This window comes from Ovis aries, chromosome 6 (assembly GCF_016772045.2).
Source record: "Ovis aries strain OAR_USU_Benz2616 breed Rambouillet chromosome 6, ARS-UI_Ramb_v3.0, whole genome shotgun sequence".
NCBI classification, from domain to species: domain Eukaryota; kingdom Metazoa; phylum Chordata; class Mammalia; order Artiodactyla; family Bovidae; genus Ovis; species Ovis aries.
Window position 1 is genome coordinate 16,206,489 of NC_056059.1, and position 22,519 is coordinate 16,229,007.

The following is a 22,519-nucleotide window of genomic DNA, read 5'->3' on the forward strand; positions in this document are numbered from 1 at the left end:
AAAATTAAAAACAAATCTCAAGCTGAGGGGGAACAAACTATAATATACATTAGACCAAAAATGGTTAATGTACTTATTACAGACAGCTTTTACAAGCCAGAAGGACCTGAACAGAATAATGGTGAAAGAATAATGAACAAGGATTTCAGTAAAGAAACACAACTAAAAATTATGAAAATAGTAAAACATTTTTGCTTATAAAAAAATAATTCTTGGCATACTGAAAAGTGGGCAGTCATAGACACTTTTGCTAGGAATATAAATTGGTACATTATTTCCTCATATCTGAGCACCAAAAACCACTGTCTGCTAGACATCTCCACTTGGATGTCTACTGGGCATTTTAAATTAATCTGGAAAACTTGATTCCCATTTCCAGAACTATTCTTCTGTCTTCCATCTAAATAAATACACTACCCTCTATCCAGCTGTCCTGCCAAAAACCTAAGTTATCCTTAATGCTTCCTTTCTCTCACCCACATCAGTCAAAAGATATCCCTTATCCATCCACTTTTTACTACCTCTGCCAATACCACCTTAGAACAAAGCATAATCATCTATTTCTGGGATGATGCAAAGCTTCCATCTGTCTCCCTGTATCCATTTTTATCCTTTCAAATACTCCCATCCCTAATCCGTTCTTCCCTTAGTAGCCAAATGATTCTCTAAATACCTAAACCAGATTTCATTCCATTCCATAAAATCTCCTATGTCTTCCCTCTGCACTGGTATAAAACTTAAGTTTCTGACTATGGTCTTTCCCAAACTCTCTGATTTCATTACTATTATTCTTCCCTTTGCCAGCTGAGCTAGAGCCACACTGGGACTTCAGTTCTGAAACATGTCAAAGTTGCCTCTGCCTTACGTTTCTGTATATATGTTTCCTCAGCCTGAAATTCTCTACCCTCATATTTATCTTTGTCTGGCTTTTCCTGTCATTCAAATATTAACTAAACATAACTTCTACAGTGAGGGCTTTCCTGTTACTCTATATACCCAAGCCCCGCAATTTCAACTCATCTTGTTTCACAGCATTTGTAACTGTTTGAAATCAGCTTGATAATTTATGGATTTACTTATTGTCCTATTGGTCCGGCCTTCCCACCAAGTTTCTTGAGAGAGGGAACTCGGTTGTGTTCACTTGGCTTCCTCTTATAGCCTCGGTGCCTAGAGGAGGGCTGTCACATAGTAGAAACTCAGTCTTCACTGAATGAATAAGCAGGGAGAAACTCTAAAGTCTGGTATTAGCGGCTGTGATTGACTACTTTTACCTGAAGAAATTTCATCTAAGGAAATAACGAGACAAATGCACAAAGGTCTGTGCACACTTGTACATGTTGATTTTGATGCTCAGTTATGACCAATAGCAGTAGGCTGGGCGATTAGAAAACATCACACAGCTATTAGATGAAAGGTATGAAATAATATGGAAAGGTTCCCTCTCATGCTGTTCAAGGATTTTAAAATAAATGTAAAACGATGCTCATATTTATCAACTTGTTTGTGTAAATAAGTCATTTAGATGCCCAGCTCCTTTACTGGCTTTCTCCCGTAGATGCATATAGCAAGAAACCTGGAAGGACAAACTGCAAGTGTTACTACTTATATCTTGATGGTGGGAATACTGACTGATATGTATTTTCTTTTCTGCTTATCTGCATTTTCCTACAACTGCTCATGCACCGCTTTTTAATTAAAAAAAAAAAACAAAAAAACCATACAGTATCTGTATCTGGTTTTCTTTTTTTACATATTCACTAAAATATATTTTTTTTAAGATGTAAAACTCTTTTGGCTGTGGTGGGTCTTTGCTGTTGCACATGGGCTTCCTCTAGTTGTGGGGAGCGGGGGCCACTCTCCAGTTGTGGTACAAGGGCTTCCCACTGCAGGGGCTTCTCCTGTTTTGGAGCACAGGCTCTCAGCACCCAGGATCCGCAGTTGTAGTGTACGGGCTTAGCTGCTCCTTGGCATATGGGATATTTCTGGAAAGGGACTGAACTGGTGTCCCTTGCATTGCAAGGCAGATTCTTAACCACTGAACCACCAGGGAAGCCCTAAAATATTTTTCTAACGTTTCTTTTAAAATTAATTTATTTTTTAATTTTTAGGGGGTTCTTTTTGGCCATACTACATGGCTTGTGGGATCTTACTTTCCCAACCAGTGACTGAACCTGAGCCCAAGGCAGTGAAGGCACCATGTCTTAAACACTGGACTGAGGGAATTCCCTTCTTTTTAAAACATCAACTTTTTCTGTTTTTCAACTCTGAAAAACTAATTTTAAGTTTGGGTTTCTCCCTTCTTAGTATAGGTCATCTCAAATAAATGAATACCAAGAAAGCCCTTAAGGTTCAGGGCCCTCCCACTGGGTTATATTAAATGCAATATTTAGAGTCATTTCAATTTTACTCCTTGTGGGTCAGCTGGTGAAGAATCTGCCTGTAATGTGGGAGACCTGGGTTCAATTCCTGGGTTTGGAAGATCCCCTGGAGAAGGGAAAGGCTACCCACTCCAGTATTCTGGCCTGGAGAATTCCATGGACTGTATAGACCATGGGGTTGCAAAGAGTCGGACATGACTGAGCGACTTTCACTTTCACTTTTCACTTTTACTACAGAAAGCTATTTAAAGTAAAACATTCCTATTCTAAATAGGACTTGAAAAATAAATGGCTTCTTTTAAAACTGGCTTGTTAATGGTAATATTAGATTAAAATCTATAATCTTTTTTTAAGTAGCCAGATAAGAATTTAAATGTACATCCTTGCTATGTGCTTAAATCATTATTGTTCACTTGTCATGAAATAGTGGAATTTCATTTGGACCAATACAGCCCTAAAGAAAATCTAACAAAACGGAAGGCAGGGAAATCTGAACTAACCAATCATATTTCTCCAGTGCCTTTCTGTTTCCTTTTTCCTCCAGTGCTTTAATTCTAAAATTAAATTCCAGGAAGAAATGTTTTTTTTTTTTTTTTTCCTTCTCTAATTTCATCAGTTCACCATAAGATGAAATCTCTGTAGTTAGTCTACTGAGAGCAGTTTTTTATTATAAGTAGAATGCTTTTGTCATTTAAACTGTTTCTTTATATTTTACTTTTTCTCAACAAGTATAAATGCAAAATACGTATTGTTCTTTTAATAAACTGCTATGGTATTTAAGAGGTAACTCCATGAAAGGTCAAGTAAAAAATAATGAACAAATGTATTAATGAGCATTTGTTGAAGCTTTTACCAATTTTAGTTATTTGTCACAGAGACTTCTTCAAGTTAAACGCTGAAACCAAAATCCCAAACTACATTTATACCCTGTCAGTTTTTGAGAAAGCCAGCTTAGTAACACAAAATTTAAAATAACATTTAATTTCCTGATCACAGAATGAGTATCTACACATTAGAGGCTCTGAAAAATAAAAGTACAGGCAGAAAAGAAAAATCAGTTTTACCTTCTTCTCTGTATACATACACACATAAACACACACATACAAACTGGAACCAAAGTCTGCGCGTGTTTAATCTAGGCTTGTCTACATTAGCACCTATGATCCATTTGAACCACTAGGGACTTGTCAGAACTGCTAAGTTTCACAATTGTTATATAACTTCGTATGACTAAATACATACTTGAGCATACTGCTGGAATCCAGAATACACTGGGCTACTGGATGGTCCTCCAGAATTAAGTGGTGCTGTGGCATTCTGATACCCAGGCTGAAGAGTCGGATAACCATACCCAAATGGCTTAGGCATTTTTGAAGGCTGAGGAGCAGCTGGAGCTGGCGCTGGAACAGGGTCAGGAGCGGGGTCCGGAGCAGGACTACTTGCTGATGAGGAAAGCACATCTAACAAAGGAAAAAGGATGGTGTTCACTGAAAAGCAGCCCTCCACAAAGACGCCTGGGTGAGCCACTACTTCTGGCACTTTCCTTCCTTTTATTAAAACTTTTATTATGAGAAATTGTGAATGTATACAAAAATGGAACAAAATAATAAACCCATATATCCAGTACTTAGCTTTAAATATTTTGCTAATCTTGTTTCACATGTTCCTACTCCATCTTTATTTTTTTTAACAAATATATTACAGGAAAACTCCACCTTGCATCATTTCACTAACACATACTGCAGTTGATATTCCTAACAGATAACATATTAAATGTATATAATAAATACAATATAGCATATGTTATAATATAAATATATATTTATATATATGAACATAGTTATTTTTTCCCTTTGTTCTCTCAGCAGAAATGGGGCTAAGAAGCAGAAGACAAAGCAAAGCAATAAAAAGAGTGTCAATTACTCTCTTCTCCAACTTGCCTTTTTATCTGACCTTGATATTTATTAAAAAAAAAAAAAAAAAAAGACCCATGGAAGAAGTGGCCTATCTCCACAGTCCCCCAGAAGTCTGCTTTATTTTCAGAGGCAAAACTGTAAAACTATGAAAGACAGTGTCTAGAATAGTGTCCAGCTCCTAAAACAATGTCTGGTATATAGTAGAGGCCAAATAAAATTTAGTGAATGAATGCTTTTCCTTCATTTAAATTTAAAACAGAAACTAAAACTTGATGGAAACTGCAGGGGGAAAATAACTGTAGAGAATTTAATTATCATATAAAGAATAACATCAACGAAAGAAAGCCTATTACTCTACTACACAAAACGATTATTAACACTTCGTTATACTGTTAGTCTTATTTTTAAAGTGAAATCTAAAATATATGTGCACTTTACACTGCTGTATTTAAAAGGACCTGCTGAACAGCACATGGAACTCTGTTTAATGTTTATGTGACAGCCTGGACAAGAGAGAAGTGAGGGGGAGAATGGGCACATGGAGATATATGGCTGAGTCCCTTCCTTGTTCGCCTGAAACTGTCACAACATTGTTAATCAGCTATACTCCAAAACTAAGTAAAAAGTTCTTTTAAAAATAAAATATATGTATTTTAATCTATTTTTCATATAAAAATTATATTCTTCACTAGCAATCAAATTCTGCAAAAAAGTTCTTAAAAGCATCTGACTTTAATAGATTTATTTTTTCAAAGTTTACTGAGGAATCCCATCCTTCTACTGACTCTATTGGTTCTCATTTTTGAAGAGACCTTCCTGGATATTCTTAAAAGGACAAAAGCATCAGCATCATGTCATTTCCTTAGATTTCCTGCATGTCTCTCCTGACGGTGATAGGAATAGAAGTATTAATAGAAAGGTCTCTTAACACAGCAAGAGTCATCAGCTTAAGAAATGAAGAACTGGAGTCCTTAATATGAGGGTCCAACACTTTTCACCTTATTTAGGAAAGGGACAATATTTCATACATCTCTACAGTCCCTAAGACCTATCTAGTATCTGACATACAGACTTATTTCACTTAATCTTACTTTGACAGATTCTCATCTTTCCTTAATTTTGGTGTAGTACAAATAGCTAGAAAACTTGCCCAGGGTCATTCACTTACTGTCCAAGCACAGTCCATAACAAGATTAAGATCTGCTGATTAAATGAATACAGACAAACACAGCAAGGTCTAACTCCAAGGCCACCATCTTTTAACTCCACTACATTGGATGTTTTACTTTGGGTTAACCTGATGCTCATGAAATACTATAGTTATAGTTTTCATCTTTTAGTGAATGAAGTGACTCTTCTAGAATATTCTGATAATGGGGATTGCTTTTGGAATGGTCCACAACTTCTCACCCATACATGTACACACAGATCCACAGATTCCTAGGAGAAAAAACCCTTAACCACAAAAGACTGAGTAGCTCATTTAAGTATTCTTGAAATATTAAAAGGGAGCGCTATATTAAGCTAAGAAGATTGAAGTTTTCTACTGATTCATAACGATAGTGACAGCAAGACAGTGTGTGAAGCCCAGCACATTCCAACTCCAATTAAGCTTCATCCTGGATAACTACCAATGCGATAAGAAAAAGAAGAGCACAGAGAGTTGTTTTGTTAGTCCTAAAGTTTGGAATCATTAAAAAGAAAAGGCAGAAGGTCAGGTGTGGCTGTCAGGCTGTTGGTGTTAGGAAACAGGCAAATAAGGAAAATAACTGTACAAGATGCTAGAATGAAACACCTATCTATTATAGAAGTCAAATTTGTAGATTTTTTTAACACTATCCACCACTCCTGCTCCTACATGATGACCAAAGTTATTTCCAGATATGGTTAAAAGTAATGCCTCCAAAACCTACCCCCAAATTGGTTAATCTATTTACTGGTGGAGGCAGGCAGGAGCCATAGGGGGAGGAAAGAGTCAAAGTCTTTATACTCAGAGGCTAGTTGGAAGAAATTCAAGGACCTAAGCATGAGAACAGAAACATAAATTTAAGGAGTTATTAGCATAAAAAAGAAGGGAAAGAAGAGGAAACTTATTCAGTACTAAGTCTTCTAGAAAGAGGAAAAGGATAAAGAGCATGGTAACAAAAATCAAATACTAAATTTCCTTAGGCCTCCCAGAGACAGCATCCATAGTTGTTACATGACAATTACACCATGAAATTAAGGCTGAACAGAACAAGAAAATGTTTCCTTTCTCTGTTAAAAATATAGCCTGCTAATTATGTACAGTTAAGTGTTCATGTTTGAAAGTAATTGATAGTCAGTAACTTTTCAAATAAACTTCAACTATGCACAAAACAAATTACCTGGATAGCTGCCTCCTTCCAGAGCATCATAACTGTTGGGCATTGGAGAAGCACTGCTTGTCGTAGAAGAGCTGTCAACACCTAAAAGGAGAATCAAAATATCTGCTAAGTTTAAGATGACCATGTATCTTAAAGCACCCTTTGGCAATTTTGAAAAAAGATGTTTTGCTGATCTAGGAAAATTCCTGATCCTAAAAACATGAGATGGCTGATGTTTAATGACATTTTAAAAACCATATATAAATCTCTGATAAGAACAGGGGATGAAAGTGGGAAGAATATAGAGCTGATGAGTAGAATAAAATTTAATCAGACACACATGAAGGCATCTTAACGATATATAACTTTAGAAGTAGTAAAACACAATTCTCAATTTAGAATGATAGAAATGATAGAAATAATCACACCTCAAAGACAGGCTCTACCAAATCACAAGCTATTAAATACATCTTATCAATATCAGGCTATCTTAAGATAATTAAATTTTAATGACTTTTATAACTCAGTACAGCTGTATGAAACTCACATAAGAGGAATCTCTGGCTTGGGTTGCCACCTAGCATGTTACTAAGCTTTTCTATGTCCTGGCTTATTCATCTGCTCAATAAAGATTAAATAATATCTGTGATTTTAATAAGATAACAAAAATAAGTGGTACTCTATTAAATATGTGTTAGACTATAAAAACTTCTATCACTGTGTTCATTCAAAACTTGTAAGATTAATTGGAATGTTCAGTGGCAATTTATGATAATATTTAGTAATGTCACACAGATAGTAGAATACAATATAAATTCTCTCAGTCATTCACTTGACAAACACTTTACTGAAAGCCTATAGTTAACATAGGTAGATACTACTGAATAAAACTGAAAATGCATATGGCCCCTCTCGTGTTGGCTTTTTTCCACCGGAAGACAAAATCCTGAGTTACAGAGATGATCCCTAGCTCTTAATACCAATATTATAATGGGTTAAAACTATATTTTAGGTTAATTTTCAATTGTGATATAAAAAGAATAAGTATGCACAATATCTTTCATTGAATGATTTAGGTTAATGGCAAGAATTCAGTGTACTGACTCAGAGCATAATAGCTAAAATTCTTTGTGTAGGAACATTTTGTTATTAGTAAATAACATGATTTAGCAGCAAAAGATTTAGGAGAAGGCAATGGCACCCCACTCCAGTACTCTTGCCTGGAAAATCCCATGGATGGAGGAGCCTGGTAGGCTGCAGTCCATGGAGTCGCAGAGTTGGACACGACTAAGCGACTTCACTTTCACTTTCACTTTCATGCATTGGAGAAGGAAATGGCAACCCACTCCAGTGTTCTTGCCTGGAGAATCCCAGGGACGGGGGAGCCTGGTGGGCTGCCGTCTATGGCGTCGCACGGAGTCGGACACGACTGAAGCGACTTAGCAGCAGCAGAGGCAAAAGGTTATAGTTACATTAGACTTTGCCACTGAAGTGCTACACAGCTTTGGGTAAGTGACAGCCATCAATAATACTCCCTCCTGCAAAACAACAATTTTTTAAATGCCCTATGTGTGCTTTTTAACGTTCTTGTGATGCCTGAATGAGGCAGTTGCTATTAAGCAACTTACAAAACATGAAGACTATAAAATAAATAACAGGCGAAAGACACTAACACAAAGTGCCTTCTTGGTGGTAAATAGAAAACTGTTGCATATTTTTGTCATTACTCTTAATTAAGAGTGAGAAGTATGGGCTCTTCCTTTTTGTTCCTTATATTTGTGAATTTATATCTAAAGAAGCATGCTGATATATAAGGTCAAAAGTCTTGAAGTAATAGGATTAAAAAACAAAAAACCAAAACCCAAATATTCACCAGGAGATGAATGGATAAACAAAATGGACTAAATGTAGTATATCTATACAATGGGATATTATTCAACAATAGAAAGGAATCAAGTACAGATACAGGCTACAATATGAATGACCCTTAAAAACATGTTAAATGAAAGAAGCCAGACAAAAACGGTCACATGTATGATTTATACGAAATACCCAGAATAGGTAAATCCACAGAGGTAGAAAGTAGACTGGTGGTTGCCAAGGGCTGAGAGGAGGATACGAAAGAATGAAGACAGAAGTTGGAGCCCTTTCTTACACCTTACGCTAAAATTATTATAGACTTAACTGCTAAAACTCTTAAAATTTGGGAGTAAATCTTCACAACCTTGGATTAAGCAATAGATTTTTAGATATGACATCAAAGGCACAAGCAACAAAAGAAAGAAAATAGATATAATGGACTTCATCAAGTTAAAAACTTGTGTTCCAAAGATATTATCAAGAAAGTTAAGAGATAACCCCAGAATGAGAGAATATCAAATCATACACCTAATTAATAAAGGTCTAATATCCAAACTTGGGCTTCCCTGGTAGCTCAGCTGGTAAAGAATCCTCCCGAAATGCAGGAGACCCCAGCTCAATTCCTGGGTCAGCAAGATTCCCTGGAATATGGATAGGCTATTCATTCCAGTATTCTTGGGCTTCCCTGGTGGCTCAGATGGTAAAGAAGCCACCGCGCAATGCAGGAGACCTGGGTTTGATCCCTGGGATGGGAAGATCCCCTAGAGAAGGAAACTGCTATCCACTCCAGTATGCTGGCCTGGAGAATTCCATGGACAGAGGAACAAAGCAGGCTATGGGGTCGCAGAGTCAGATACAACTGAGCGACTTTCACTAATATCCAAAATATTTACAGAACTCTTATGACTCAACAATAAAAAGACAAATAATCAAATTAAATGAGCAAAGGACCTAAACAGATATTTATTACAAAAAAAGAAGTAAACAAATGGCCAAAAAGCACATGAAAAGATGCTCAACATTACTAATTAGAAAAACGCCAATCAAAACTACGAGTATCACCTCACACTGATCAGACTGGCAAGCATCAAAAATTCTACCAATAAGAAATGCTGCAGAGGGTGTGGAGAAGAGAACCTTCATTCACTGTAGATGGGAATGTAAACTGGTACAGCCACTATGGACACCAGTATGGGGGTCCCTTGAAGAAGTACTAACAAAGCTATCACATGACCCAGCAATCCTACTTCTGGGGGTATACAGCCAGAGATAAAAACTCTCATTAGAAAAGATCCGCGCACCCCAATGTTCACAGCAGGACTACTTACAGCAGCCAAGACACGAAGACAACCCAAGTGCCCGTCAACAGCCAGCTGGCGTAAGGAGGTGTGATATAGACATGTGTAACAGAGCCCCGAAGAAAGCGGAAGTGAAGTCACCCAGTCGTGTCCGACTCTTTGTGACCCCACGCACTGTAGCCTACCAGGCTTCTCCGTCCATGGGATTTTCCAGGCAAGAGTACTGGAGTGGGTTGCCATTTCCTTCTCCAGGGGATCTTCCCGACCCAGGGATCGAACCCGGGTCTCCTATGCAGCCATTAAAAACAGAATGAAATATCACCATTTGCAGCAACATGGGTGGACCTAGAGAAAACTGTCGTTAGTGAAGTCAGACAGACAAACACTGTATGATATCACTTATGCAGAGAACCTAAAAAAATAATACAAATTAATTCATATACAAAAGACAGACTCACAGACATAGAAAGCAAACTTATGGCTGCTAAAGGAAAAGGGGGGCTGGGACAAATTCCTGCACTTTCCCAGATGTACTGCAATCATACACTGTACTGGCTGAGTGATCACAGTATGCTGCCCTATCACACTACAAGTACACAGAGGCAGCTACTATATTGATATCTGGAACCATGACACCAAGTAAAATACCGCTTTCTGCATCCAATCTAGTTTTAGCTGAATGAGAAGCTCTGGCACTCGTTGCCACTCTTAAACGTTACATCCAGTCTGCCTCAGTCACTTCACACTACAGCTACCGATAATAAATATTCTGAGCTCAAAGGGATGTAACACTCAGGGAACATTTTTCCTCATTCTTTTACTGGCTCTATGTCATGGGTTGAGAGAAGACAAGAAGCTGGAAAAGAGTGGGAGCTGAGTCACAAGTAAGGTCAAGTAAATAGCTCAGAATCTGTGAAGTTGGGGGAAAACAAACCACGGCACACTAAAACCTTCTAAACAAGACTTCATTCTCTCTCCTTGGGTCAACAAAGTCAAATGCACTTATTAATATTTTTCAACTTAAAATTAACAAGGCAATTTGAAATTGCATTTCCTCATAACATGTATAAAACACAGAAAAAGTGTAAGCCAAATCCCACCTCTGCCACTTAGGAGGTGAGAGAAAACGGGCGGTAGTGGTTCAGTTGCTCAGGAGTGTCCGGCTCTCACGACCCCGTGGACTGCAGCCCGCCAGGCTCCTCTGTCCATGGGATTCTGCAGGCAGGAATACTGGAGTGGGTTGCCATTTCCTTCTCCAGAGGATCTTTCCAAACCAGGAATCGAACCCAGGTCTCCCTCATTGCAGGCAGAATCTTTACCAACTGAGCTGTAAGTGAAGCCCAAGAGAGAATGGACAGGACTCCTAACATTTCTGAGTGATTTATTATTTGTAACAACAGATTTTATAACTCTACATGGTAATGTTAAGATTAAAGAGCTATAACAGATATAAACTAAATAGTTACTAGCCAAAGACTGAGAAAACATTCTTCATCTTTTCTCTTCCCTCTTCCTATCCTAAAACCACTACAAAAGAGAGGAAAAGAGAGAACAACACAAAACCTCCTGATTGATAAAGCCAAGAGTTTTTTCTCAAGCCTCGACCCAAACTTAACATTTATCACTGCCAACCAAGTTTCTTTTGATTTGTAAAAATGGTTCCCTTCTTTCAGAAAGACTCTGCTAATATGCTTCCCTCCTCCAAATTTCTGCTACCTTAGTCTTATTTCTCACTAGCTTATTCCTTATTTCAAAAGCCTCTAGTGCTAATCAATTTCTTCTGTTAAGGAAAATCAATCTGCATTTCTTAAATACAAATTTGGTTATGTTATTTTCCCATGTAAACTCCTTCAATGACCTCTCACTACCTTAAAGATAAAACCCAAACTTCTTACTAGGAAATGTGAGGTTCTTAAAGATCTTATCCAGCCTACTCACCTTCATTCCAAATCTTACCACTTGCCCTCTGCAAACAATAGGTCCAAACTCAGTAAAGTTCCCCAAATATGCCACTATCTCTCATGCTTCTTGCTTTGTTTCAAAAAAGTATCTCTGCCTCTCCCGAGGTCCCTCACTCACTCAATTCCAAGTTCTTTCAGATTCACTTCAGGTTTCCCTGTCTGCCCTCCAGAACCCTCCTGGTCATCTCCACCCTACATCTGGTTCTAGATTCTCCTATGTATTCCTATAAAGCACCATAATTAACACAGGACTGAGTGTAATTCCATTCTATATTCCAAATCAGACTGTGAGCTTCTTGGGTTTTCAATCAAGCTCACATATGGAGTGTTGTTAATCTGTTTATAATTTGGTTGTTCAGAATTCAAAACATTTTTCAGAGAAATAATAAAATAACTGGTTTTATTATCCCAGTTCAGTCAAGACCAAAATCAGATTGATTATATTCTTTGCAGCCAAAGATGGGGAAGCTCTATACAGTCAGCAAAAACAAGACCAGGAGCTGACTGTGGCTCAGACCATGAACTCCTTATTGCCAAATTCAGACTTAAATTGAAGAAAGTAGGGAAAACCACTAGACTGTTCAGGTATGACCTAAATCAAATCCCTTACGATTGTACAGTGGAAGTGAGCAATAGATTCAAGGGAACAGATCTGACAGACAGAGTGCCTGGTGAACTCTGGACAGAGGCTCGTGACACACTGTACAGGAGGCAGGGATCAACACCATCCCAAGGAAAAGAAATGCAAAGAGGCAAAATGGTCGTCTGGGGAGGCCTTGCAAATAGCTGAGAAAAGAAGAGAAGCTAAAGGCAAAGGAGAAAAGGAAGGATACACCCATCTGAATGCAGAGTTTCAAAGAATAGCAAGGAGAGATAAGAAAGCCTTCCTCAGCGATCAATGCAAAGAAATAGAGGGAAACAACAGAATGGGAAAGACTAGAGATCTCTTCAAGAAAATCAGAGATAACCAAGGGAACATTTCATGCAAAGATGGGCTCAATAAAGGACAGAAATGGTATCAACCTAACAGAAGGAGAAGATATTAAGAAGAAGCGGCAAAAATACAGAGTAACTATACAAAAAAATCTTCATGACCCAGATAACCATGATGGTATGATCACACACCTAGAGTCAGACATCCCAGAATGAGAATTCAAATGGTCCTTGGGAAGCATCATTACAAACAAAGCTAGTGGAAGTGACTGAATTTCAGTTGAGCTATTTCAGATCCTGAAAGATGATGTTGTTAAAGTGCTATACTCAATATGCAAGCAAATCAAACTCAGCAGTGGCCACAAGAACTGGAAAAGGTCAATTTTCATTCCAGTCCCAAACGAAGGCAATGCCAAAGAATGCTCAAACTACTGCACAATTTCACTAATCTCACATGCTAGCGAAGTAATACTCAAAATTCTCCAAGCCAGGCTTCAACAGTACAACGGTACATGAACTGAAAACTTCCAGATGTTCAAGCTGGATTTAGAAAAAGCAGAGGAACCAGAGATCAAATTGCCAACATCCATTGGATCATCAAAAAAGCTAGGAGTTCCAGAAAAACTTCTGCTTTATTGACTACACCAAAGCCTTTGACTGTGTGGATAACAACAAACAGGGGACTATTCTTCAAGAGATGAGAATACCAGACCATCTTACCTGCCTCCTGAGAAATCTGTATGCAGATCAGGAAGTAACAGTTAGAACTGGACATGGAACAACTGATTGGTTCCAAATCGGGAAAGAAGTCTGTCAAGGCTGTATATTGTTACCCTACTTATTTAACCTATATGCAGAGTACATTATGTGAACTGCCAGGCTGGATGAAGTACCAGCTGGAATCAAGATTGCCAGGAGAAATATCAATAACCTCAGATACGCAGATGATACCAGCCTTATGGCAGAAAGTGAAGAAGAAATTAAGAGCCTCTTAATGAAAGTGAAAGAGGAGAGTGAAACAAAGTTGGCTTAAAAATCAACATTCAGAAAACTTACGATCATGGCATCTGGTCCCATCACTTCATGGCAAATAGATGGTGAAACAATGGAAACAGTGACAGACTTTATTTGGGGGGCTCCAAAATCACTGCAGATGGCGACTGCAGACATGAAATTAAAAGACAACTGCTCCTTGGAAGAAAAGCTATGACCAACCTAGACAGCATAGAAAGCAGACATCACTTTGGCAACAAAGGTTCGTCTAGTCAAAGCTATGGTTTTTCCAGTAGTCATGTGTGGATGTGAGCTGGACTATAAAGAAAACTGAGCGCTGAAGAACTGCTGCTTTTGACCAGTGGTTTTAGAGAAGACTCTTGAGAGTCCCTTGGACTGCAAGAAGATCAAACCAGTCAATCCTAAAGGAAATCAGTCCAGAATATTCATTGGAAGAACTGACGCTGAAATTCCAATACTTTGGCCACCTGATGTGAAGAACTGACTCCTTGGAAAAGACCTTGATGCTGGGAAGGCTGAAGGCAAGAGTAGAAGGGGACGATAAAAGATGAGATGGTTGGATGGCATCACCAACTCGATGGACATGAGTTTGAGTAAGCTCCGGGAGTTGGTGATGGACAGGGAAGCCTTGCATGCTGCAGTCCATGGGGTTGCAAAGAGTCAGACATGACTGTCAACTGAACTGACTGATTTCAATGAATACTGAAGACCCTCAAACTAATATTTTTCTTAATGGCAATGATATCTGTTTACTTCCTTCACAGAGCCAGTATAGGTGCTCAATTTCTAAAATTTTAAAAGTATACTAAATATGTACTGAATTTAGTTTGAAGATATTTACTTTTTAAAATAATCAAATAGTAGTACATTAGTTAGTGAGAAAGATAGATTGGGGCTTCCCTGGTAGCCCCAATCTATTAGGGCTTCCCTCAGCAGTAAAAGAATCAGCCTGCCAATGCAAGAGAGATGGGTTCAATCCCTGGTCTGGTAAGATCCCACATGCTGAAGAACAACTAAACCCATGTGCCGCAACTACCGAGCCGGTGCTCTGGAGCTGATGAGCAGCAGCTACCGAGCCCTGTGCCTCAACTACCGAGCCCGTGCTCTGGAGCTGATGAGTAGCAGCTGCCGAGACCTGTGCTGCAACTACTGAGCCCGTGCTCCGGAGCTGGTGAGTAGTAGCTACCGAGCCCTGTGCCGCAGCTACCGAGCCCGTGCCCTGGAGCTGATGAGCAGCAGCTGCTGAGCCCTGCGCCATAACTACCAAGCTCTGTGCCGCAACTACCAAGCCCTGTGCCGCAACTACCGAGCCCGTGCCCTGGAGCTGATGAGCAGCAGCTGCCGAGCCCTGTGCCGCCACTACCGAGCCCGTGATCCACAAAAAGAGGAGCCACCGCAACAAGCCTGTGCACTGCAACTGGAGCGTAGGCGTCCCCTCCCCCTGCAACTAGAGAGAACGCCGGTGCAGCAATGAAGACCCAGCACACCCAAAAATAAACAAAATTATTAAAAAGACAGAGTCAGACTGAACCCTTCTAGGGCTTTTCTTTGGCAAGGGGTGTTAGGATGGTGGAGGAAAAGGGAAGATGTTGATCAAAGAAGAAAATCTTCCCGTTGTAAAAGTTCTAGGGACCCGGGAATCTAATGTACAGCACATAATGATTATAGTTAGTGACACTGCATGATATACTTGAACTATTTTTTTTTAAAAAGGAATTTCCTTTGGAAGGTAGAAATAAGGCCAATACTGTCCTGTCCTTTATAAGAGTTGACTTAATTTGTTCTATGTCAAAATGCAGCATTACCTTTTACAATAACCAAGTCAAGCAAAAACATATTCTCTCTGAGGTAGTGCCTGGCACTGAATAATTACTATTAGTCTGTGTGAAAGTCAAGTAAAAACTGACTAGCACCTTAAAACTCATTATGAAAAAAAAAAAAAGTTTTTTTCTTCTAACATTATTTACAGAATAAAGCATCAAGCTGTCACATTATGGGAGAGAATTTCCTCTTGTCCTCCGGCCTCTTCCCAACCTGAAAATTCCCTAGAGGAAAGGCGGCTGGGCATACGGAGAGCAGGTGACAGAATGCTAGACAATAGTGTCTTCCAGGGACTAGGGCTGGCCCTGGTCTTTGGCTTTTTACACCGCCCCCCCTTTCACTTTATCTCACTGCTCAATTTCAGGTCACTGCTTTCACTCCCATTTTCAAGTTAGTATTCCTTACTAGTACAGGTATGACGGTATTTGTCCACCAAAGGTCCACTCTAGCACTAACAACTGAAGGAGAGAGTATCTATAACTGAATAAACTTAGTAAAGAATTTAAAATATAACCATTATGAGCAGCCTGCTATCTGCTTTCTTTAAATCTAAGTTTATTCTCGAACAATTCTGAACTTTCACAAGCTTCCAACAAAACATAAGACTGTCTCCAGTACAAAATCCTATTTCAGTTTCCAAGCATGCATTTAACAAGGAAACTTGAAAAAAGGAAGCCTATTTGTAGCATGTAATTTTAAAGACATAATTAGATGGTTTAATGTAAAATCATAACTGAAATTAAAATTTTCTTTTCAATCCAAAAACTTTGAAAAAAAAAAATGAAATTAAAGTTTTAAAGAAATATCCCTGTACTTGACTCCTAGATAGACACACTGTCAAGCAAACCATAAGCTTTAATAAATGAAAAGCTAAAATAAGTGGAGAGTTACTTTAACTGTAACTATAAAGAATATATACAGGCTTCCCTGGTGGCTCAGACAGTAAAGAATCTGCCTCCAGTGCGGGAGACCTGAGTTGGATCCCTGGGTTGGGAAGATCCCCTGGAGGAGGGCATGGCAACCCCTCCCGTATTCTTGCCTGGAGAATTCCCACGGACAGAGGAGCTTGGTGGTCTACTGTCGATGGGGTCGCGAAGAGCTGGACACGACTTGAGTGACTAAGCACATGGAGCACAGCATAAAGAATATTAATATTACGATTTCCCAACCTGTTAGTTGGTATTTTACTACTGCTTAACAAATTTTTCCAAAGTTGGAGAATAATTTCACATGAACTAAACACCCAAGAATCTAATGATTATAGGAAAAAAAAAACACCTCTGAAACAGTTAACAAATAGAACACTCCAAATTCTCTACTTCATAGAGCTGCTTATATGTAAACTCCACACCAATTTGAGGCACTTTGTTTTACCATTTTACATATGGAAAAAATACTGTAACTGACCAGGACTTTTAAAAAATCATTTTAAAGCTAAATTTCCTTTCTATTTTTTCTTTCCTCTCACTCAGAATGTCCCTTTAATTTGCAACCAACAAAAACAGTATTTTTATTTACAAACCATAAGGAGATAACACCAGGATCCTAGGAAAAATGTCCATAATACAGTCTTATTTTATTTTAGTGTGAATAGTGAAAGTCACTCAGTCGTGTCGACTCTTTGCAACCCCATGGATTATACAGTCCATGGAATTCTCCAGGCCAGAATACTGGAGTGGGTAGCCTTTCCATTCTGCAGGAGATCTTCCCAACCCAGGGAACAAACCCAGGTCTCCTGCATTGCAGGCGGATTCTTTACCAGCTAAGCCACAGGGGAAGCCCTATTATCCTGCTGCACGATGAAGAGGCAGAGGAAGACAATAGCTAAGCAACGCCACAGCGGCCACTGCGTGTGCTCTTTAGTCCCCTCTACTCCAGGGCTTCATGTTCTCACGAGGACATGAGGACTACGCTGCCCATACCTCTCAGCAGACAGAGAGACCTACTTTGAGGCAAATGCATTGTTCACATCTCAATCAACTCATCTGCAAAATGGAGCCAATTATCTCTGCATTGCAAGATTGTAGGGAAGAATAAAACTGAGATAAGAACATGTTCTCAACATTATTAATGACAACTAGTTTTTAGAGAGATTTCAGCATTTGCCAGACACTGTTCTAAGCTCTTGACAAAGAACACCTTCAATCCTAAAAACAACCATGTGTAACTGTTACTATCATTCTCCACTGACAAGATGAGTCAACTGAGGCTCAATGAGTTTAAGAAACTTGTCTCAGGTCACAAAGCTAGTAAGTGACAAAATGGGGGTTTGAATCTAGAAGAAATGATACAGAAACCCACAGCTGTAGTTAAATAATGTAAGGTGACAGGAGAAAAGCCATAAATGCTAAATCTTTTTGATTTTCTGATTTTTTTTTCCATCTAAGGAAACGGGATTTTCAACCAACGCACCTAATCGTTCAGCAGAACAAAAACAGGGCAATTTAGGCTGACAACATTACACAAAGTAACACATTTTTGAACTGTGTAAAATTAGGATCATAAGGTTAAAAACTGAGACATTTGTAGGATCTGAATAACCCCTGCGTTAAATAATTAGAATGCCAGGGCCTGGGACCAGTGGCCCTTCAGCAGCAAGGGCCATCAAGGGCCATCAGTTACAGTAAGACCCTGGCTCCTACAATGCCCTTCTGCAGGACAGGTACCAGGACTGAGGGAAACAGTCCATCCCAGGTTGCAGCAACCCAAACACAAGATGAGCTAGGAACATCTTAGTGAGGACTTAAGGGACTTAAAATAAGTGCTTAAAGATTCATGGGAACATTTTTAAAAGACAGCTTGAAGAAGCTGCTGCTGGCCAGGTTGAGGACAAATTGCTATTAGAATAACTAATGATAGTAATGGATTATGACCCACTGAATAAAACAAGAGTCCATGAGTCATTATAAACCCAAAGAAATCAATAAGAGAGAAGAGAAGGCTCTTCTTCACAGTGAAACCTGAACTCATGAACAAAGAGGGAATGTTAGAACTGGAAAATCTCTGAAGAATGCTCAAACTAATGTATGCTAGTTTAATAAAGAACAGGATATTTATAATAGTATCAAAGAACTTCCCCACAAATTACTTATTAATTTCAAGGGAAAAGAGAAGTACCTTTACAGTTGAGAAATCTGGCAGACACCATCTTAATCAAGTCATCAAAGTTAAATGTCATCAATATGGGAACAAATCAACAGCATGTGCCTCTTAACGGGAGGCTCTGAGAACACACCATACTTCAGTGATAATCTCACCAAAAATGCGTGATTTCAATTTAATCAAAAGTGTCAAAGTCCGAAAAATAAAGAAAGGTTAAGGGACCATTGCAGGTTGAAGAAGTCTAAATAAATGGCGACTAAATTCAACACCATGACCCTGGATTAGATCCTAGGCCATGGAAACAGCTACAAAAGATCTTATTAAGACAGCTGTTAAGATATGACTATGGACCGTGTAACAGATATTAAGGTAACAGTGACTGATTTCCTGATAACTATATTATGCTTGTGTTATGTAAGACACTGTCCTTACAGTCAGGAAACACACACTGAAATATTTAGAGGTAAAGTTTCATGGTATCTCCACCTTACATTCAAATGACACAGGAAAAAATGCATATAGCGAGGATGAGGCAAAAATGGTTTAACTTGGTAAAGTATATATGGTAGTTTCTTTCACTCTTCTGTAAGATTGAAATTATGTAAAATAAAAAACTACCAAAAATTCATAAAGATAAATGGGTATCTGGATTTTTAAGGGAAGAAAAAAATACCATCCTTCTGGAACCCTTAACTTTCACCCTGCGCCCACAAATCATGCATAAGGATTTGAATGTTTAAAAAATGCAAAGGAAACAGAAAGCTCTATTTAAACAGACTGTTTACAGAGCAAATCCTTCCACTCAGTTACAAAGATAACAGAGAATCATGGTCATGTACAACTTAAAAGATCATCACTTATTGATTCAGTCTTAAAATATTAGAATTAACAGAGGAACTGAATTACTTAAAAGTTAGCAGTTATACTTATCAAAGGTAGAAAAAGATATTAAACAGGCTGCAACACATCATCGCATGCACAATTTCTTCAGCTAGCAAGATGTGAACTTCTACTTCATGAAGTAGGAAAGCAACTACAAATATGGGGGTCTTCAAAATATATGACAAGACGGGCCACAAAGAAAAGACCTCAGAGAAACGCTCTCCAATTTTTATGTCAGTTTTATAAAACCCACATGATTCGTTTCGATTCTCCCAAAGTAGCATGCAAAGCAGAAAATAAAACATTCCTAAAAGGGTGCTACAGCAATCATCGGCCAAAAGCATCAGTCAGGACTCATTCTTTAGCATGCGGCATGAGAGAAAATAAACTTCTGAAAGAAGAAAGCACTCTATCGTCTCATCGTCGTGAAAACTGCATTGGTACTTACAAAATGGTAAAGATGTCCAAAAAAGGAAACACACAACAAACAAGCAAAACGCCTCCAGTGACCCCCACCTTCTATAGCCCAAACCAATCTATTGAGCTAAATCTGCAGAGACACATTGTTTAAGGACGAGTAAGACTATGGACATAAAAAGAAAACTTGAGTAGGAAAAGTTCAAGAACTGGGGTAAAGCTAGAGCAGACCTGCTTCCTCCTCCTCCTCCTCCTCTTCCTCATCATCGGAAGTTGATGACAAGGGAGTTGGTGCGGAGCTAGCTTGGTTATTAACATAGTCACCATACTGCATGCCTGTAAAGTGGAAAGCACAAACACAAGAGTCAAACCAACGGGAAAGATGAGAAATGAAACTTTGACATTGCATCAAAAGTGAGAAAGAACTCTGACATTCCAAAGAACACCCCAGCATGCATATTAATATTAGCTAATTTATAATCAAAACTGAAACGGTTAGAAATCTATGCGAAGCAGTTTAGTAAAAGCAGCTTTAATATGAACGGGTTTACGTGTAAAAAAAAAAGCCCCATGTCTGACATCGGCAATATTTCGGAAACTCCACTGATAGTCTCTGAACATTTTACTGAGCTCTACATGTTTACCTTCTTTGACCTTGCGGCCCTTGTGGTATACTTCCTTTGGGACCATGTATTCTTGGTGAGCAGTGATCACTTCTACTGAAATGAATTTATACAGCATACAACACAAGACAAATCCTCGGTACCTTCCTTCTGCTGATGCCACCCTGATGGTGACTCAGTTCTCATAACGGAAAAAGAATGACAGTTAAAGAAAAGAACTGTATCTAGCATCGTTCTCTGCTCAGAGGAGATGCTCAAAAGGGAAAAAAAAAAAAGAGGGGGGCTGCTTATTAACTGTGGCCCGACAAGTGAGACAATTAAAGTGAATTTTCAGAGGCAGCAAATCATCTCAGCATCAGCCTACTGCCTACATGTGAGACTGAATTAAGTGAAGGAGACTGGTCCGCAGTGGGAGATACAGCGAGAGCAAGCAGCCTACGGAAAAGGCACAACTAGTAACTGGACAACACTGCCCTTTAAAACAAAAAAGTTGGCTGCATATTTTCATTATTTAATTATTCTAGCAAAATCAGGACAAAAACTAAGATCCACAAAATTTTTAAGAGGGAAAATTTTAAAAACATATATATTTATATACTTAAAAATACATACTCTTCATAAATAAGAATAAACATCCTTACAAAGAAAAATCTTAGAGCTCAATTTGAAAAAGAAAAAAAAAAAACCCAGAAATATAATGTAGATTTTCAATAACATGTCACAATATTGGAAGTACAATGAAGCCCTGCCTCACTAAATAATCATGTGGTAGTCCTCTCATGCTCGGTTTTTTGTTTGTTTTTTTTTTCAGGTGACCTTCTTAATTAGCATGGAGAAACATAACTCGTGTATAGTAAGAAAAAATTTTTGACAAAGTCTGAACTTGGAAGACAGCAAAGGTTAAACTGTATATGAGTAAAGCTTTGATCCTCATGACTAAAGACGTCATTGACAAATCTGCTAGCTTTGCTGAAATACGTTTTAAATACAGATAAAATGGCAGTTATAACAAATTCACCTGAAAAAGTAAAAATCAGTGCAAAGTAAGTTCAGGCAACACAAAAAATAAACTTGATACCTTGAAAGACCAAATTCAGAGTGGCAAGTTCCTCTAATAATAGCCTAGTTAAAATGAAAATTTGACTAATATTAGACTTTAGGTTAAACAGACTAAGAAGTTTATATTTAGACATGTTAACAGTAAAAATATTTTTTAGAAAAATTCTCCAATTTAAGGACTTCTTTAAAAATGAAATACTTTCTCAAAACACCAATTAGCACTGCACTTTAAAAAGTACACGTATGTGTATGTATATAATAAGAAACAAGAGAAAGAAGAAAACAAGAAATTTCTATCTGCTGTGCTAAGCAGAGAGAGTCCAAAAAACAGGAAGAAAATCCATTCTTTTCATGACTGTGTAGACTGTTGATTTTGTACCTAATCAGAGGAGTCAAAGCATAGGGCAAACCTATGTGTGTTATAAATATTTTCCTCTTTTTCCAGATTTACTGAATAAAAACAGGTTTCACGTATTACTGGGAAAATATCCAATGCTGAATTGGAAGCAAAAAAAAAAATTTTTTTATAGAGAAACTATTTAATGCACTGGAACAAACCTAAAAATAAGATGGAACAGTAATATTATTTATTATAACATCATTTTAGATCATTCAATGGTTGTAACATACTATATTAACTGAATGTCACACAACATACTTAATTTCACTGTCCTAAAAAGAGGCAGTCTCTTTTGAGAAGTGCTAGAGATGAATGTTATCAGTATTTAAGCTCTTTCCCAATGATGACTCAATCTACTATGCATTTTCACCTTTCTTTGCTCGTTTAACTGAAGTTTGTTAAAAGTTTAGGAATACTAATGGTACAAGAATATAACATTCTGTTTAATCCACAGAAGAATGGTAAGAGTTGTAGGAAAACAATCAATCCATATTAAATGCCCTGCTCTAG

General features: G+C 38.2%; 1 protein-coding gene across 4 annotated transcripts in view; it reads right to left on the reverse strand.

Annotated features, from left to right (window-relative positions):
• SEC24B (SEC24 homolog B, COPII coat complex component) overlaps positions 1-22,519 on the reverse strand; it is a 79,125-nt gene that overhangs the window by 25,177 nt on the left and 31,429 nt on the right. For 2 of the 4 annotated variants that reach the window (XM_015096378.4, XM_027970818.3), the window contains 3 exons: positions 20,159-20,263; positions 6,661-6,741; positions 3,621-3,838 (listed from right to left, as the gene is read on the reverse strand). In XM_015096378.4, coding sequence (XP_014951864.2) covers positions 3,621-3,838; positions 6,661-6,741; positions 20,159-20,263 — 404 coding nt within the window. The remainder of the gene's footprint in view (positions 1-3,620; positions 3,839-6,660; positions 6,742-20,158; positions 20,264-22,519) is intronic. The other 2 variants (XM_042251141.2, XM_015096380.4) reach the window with 1 other exon arrangement.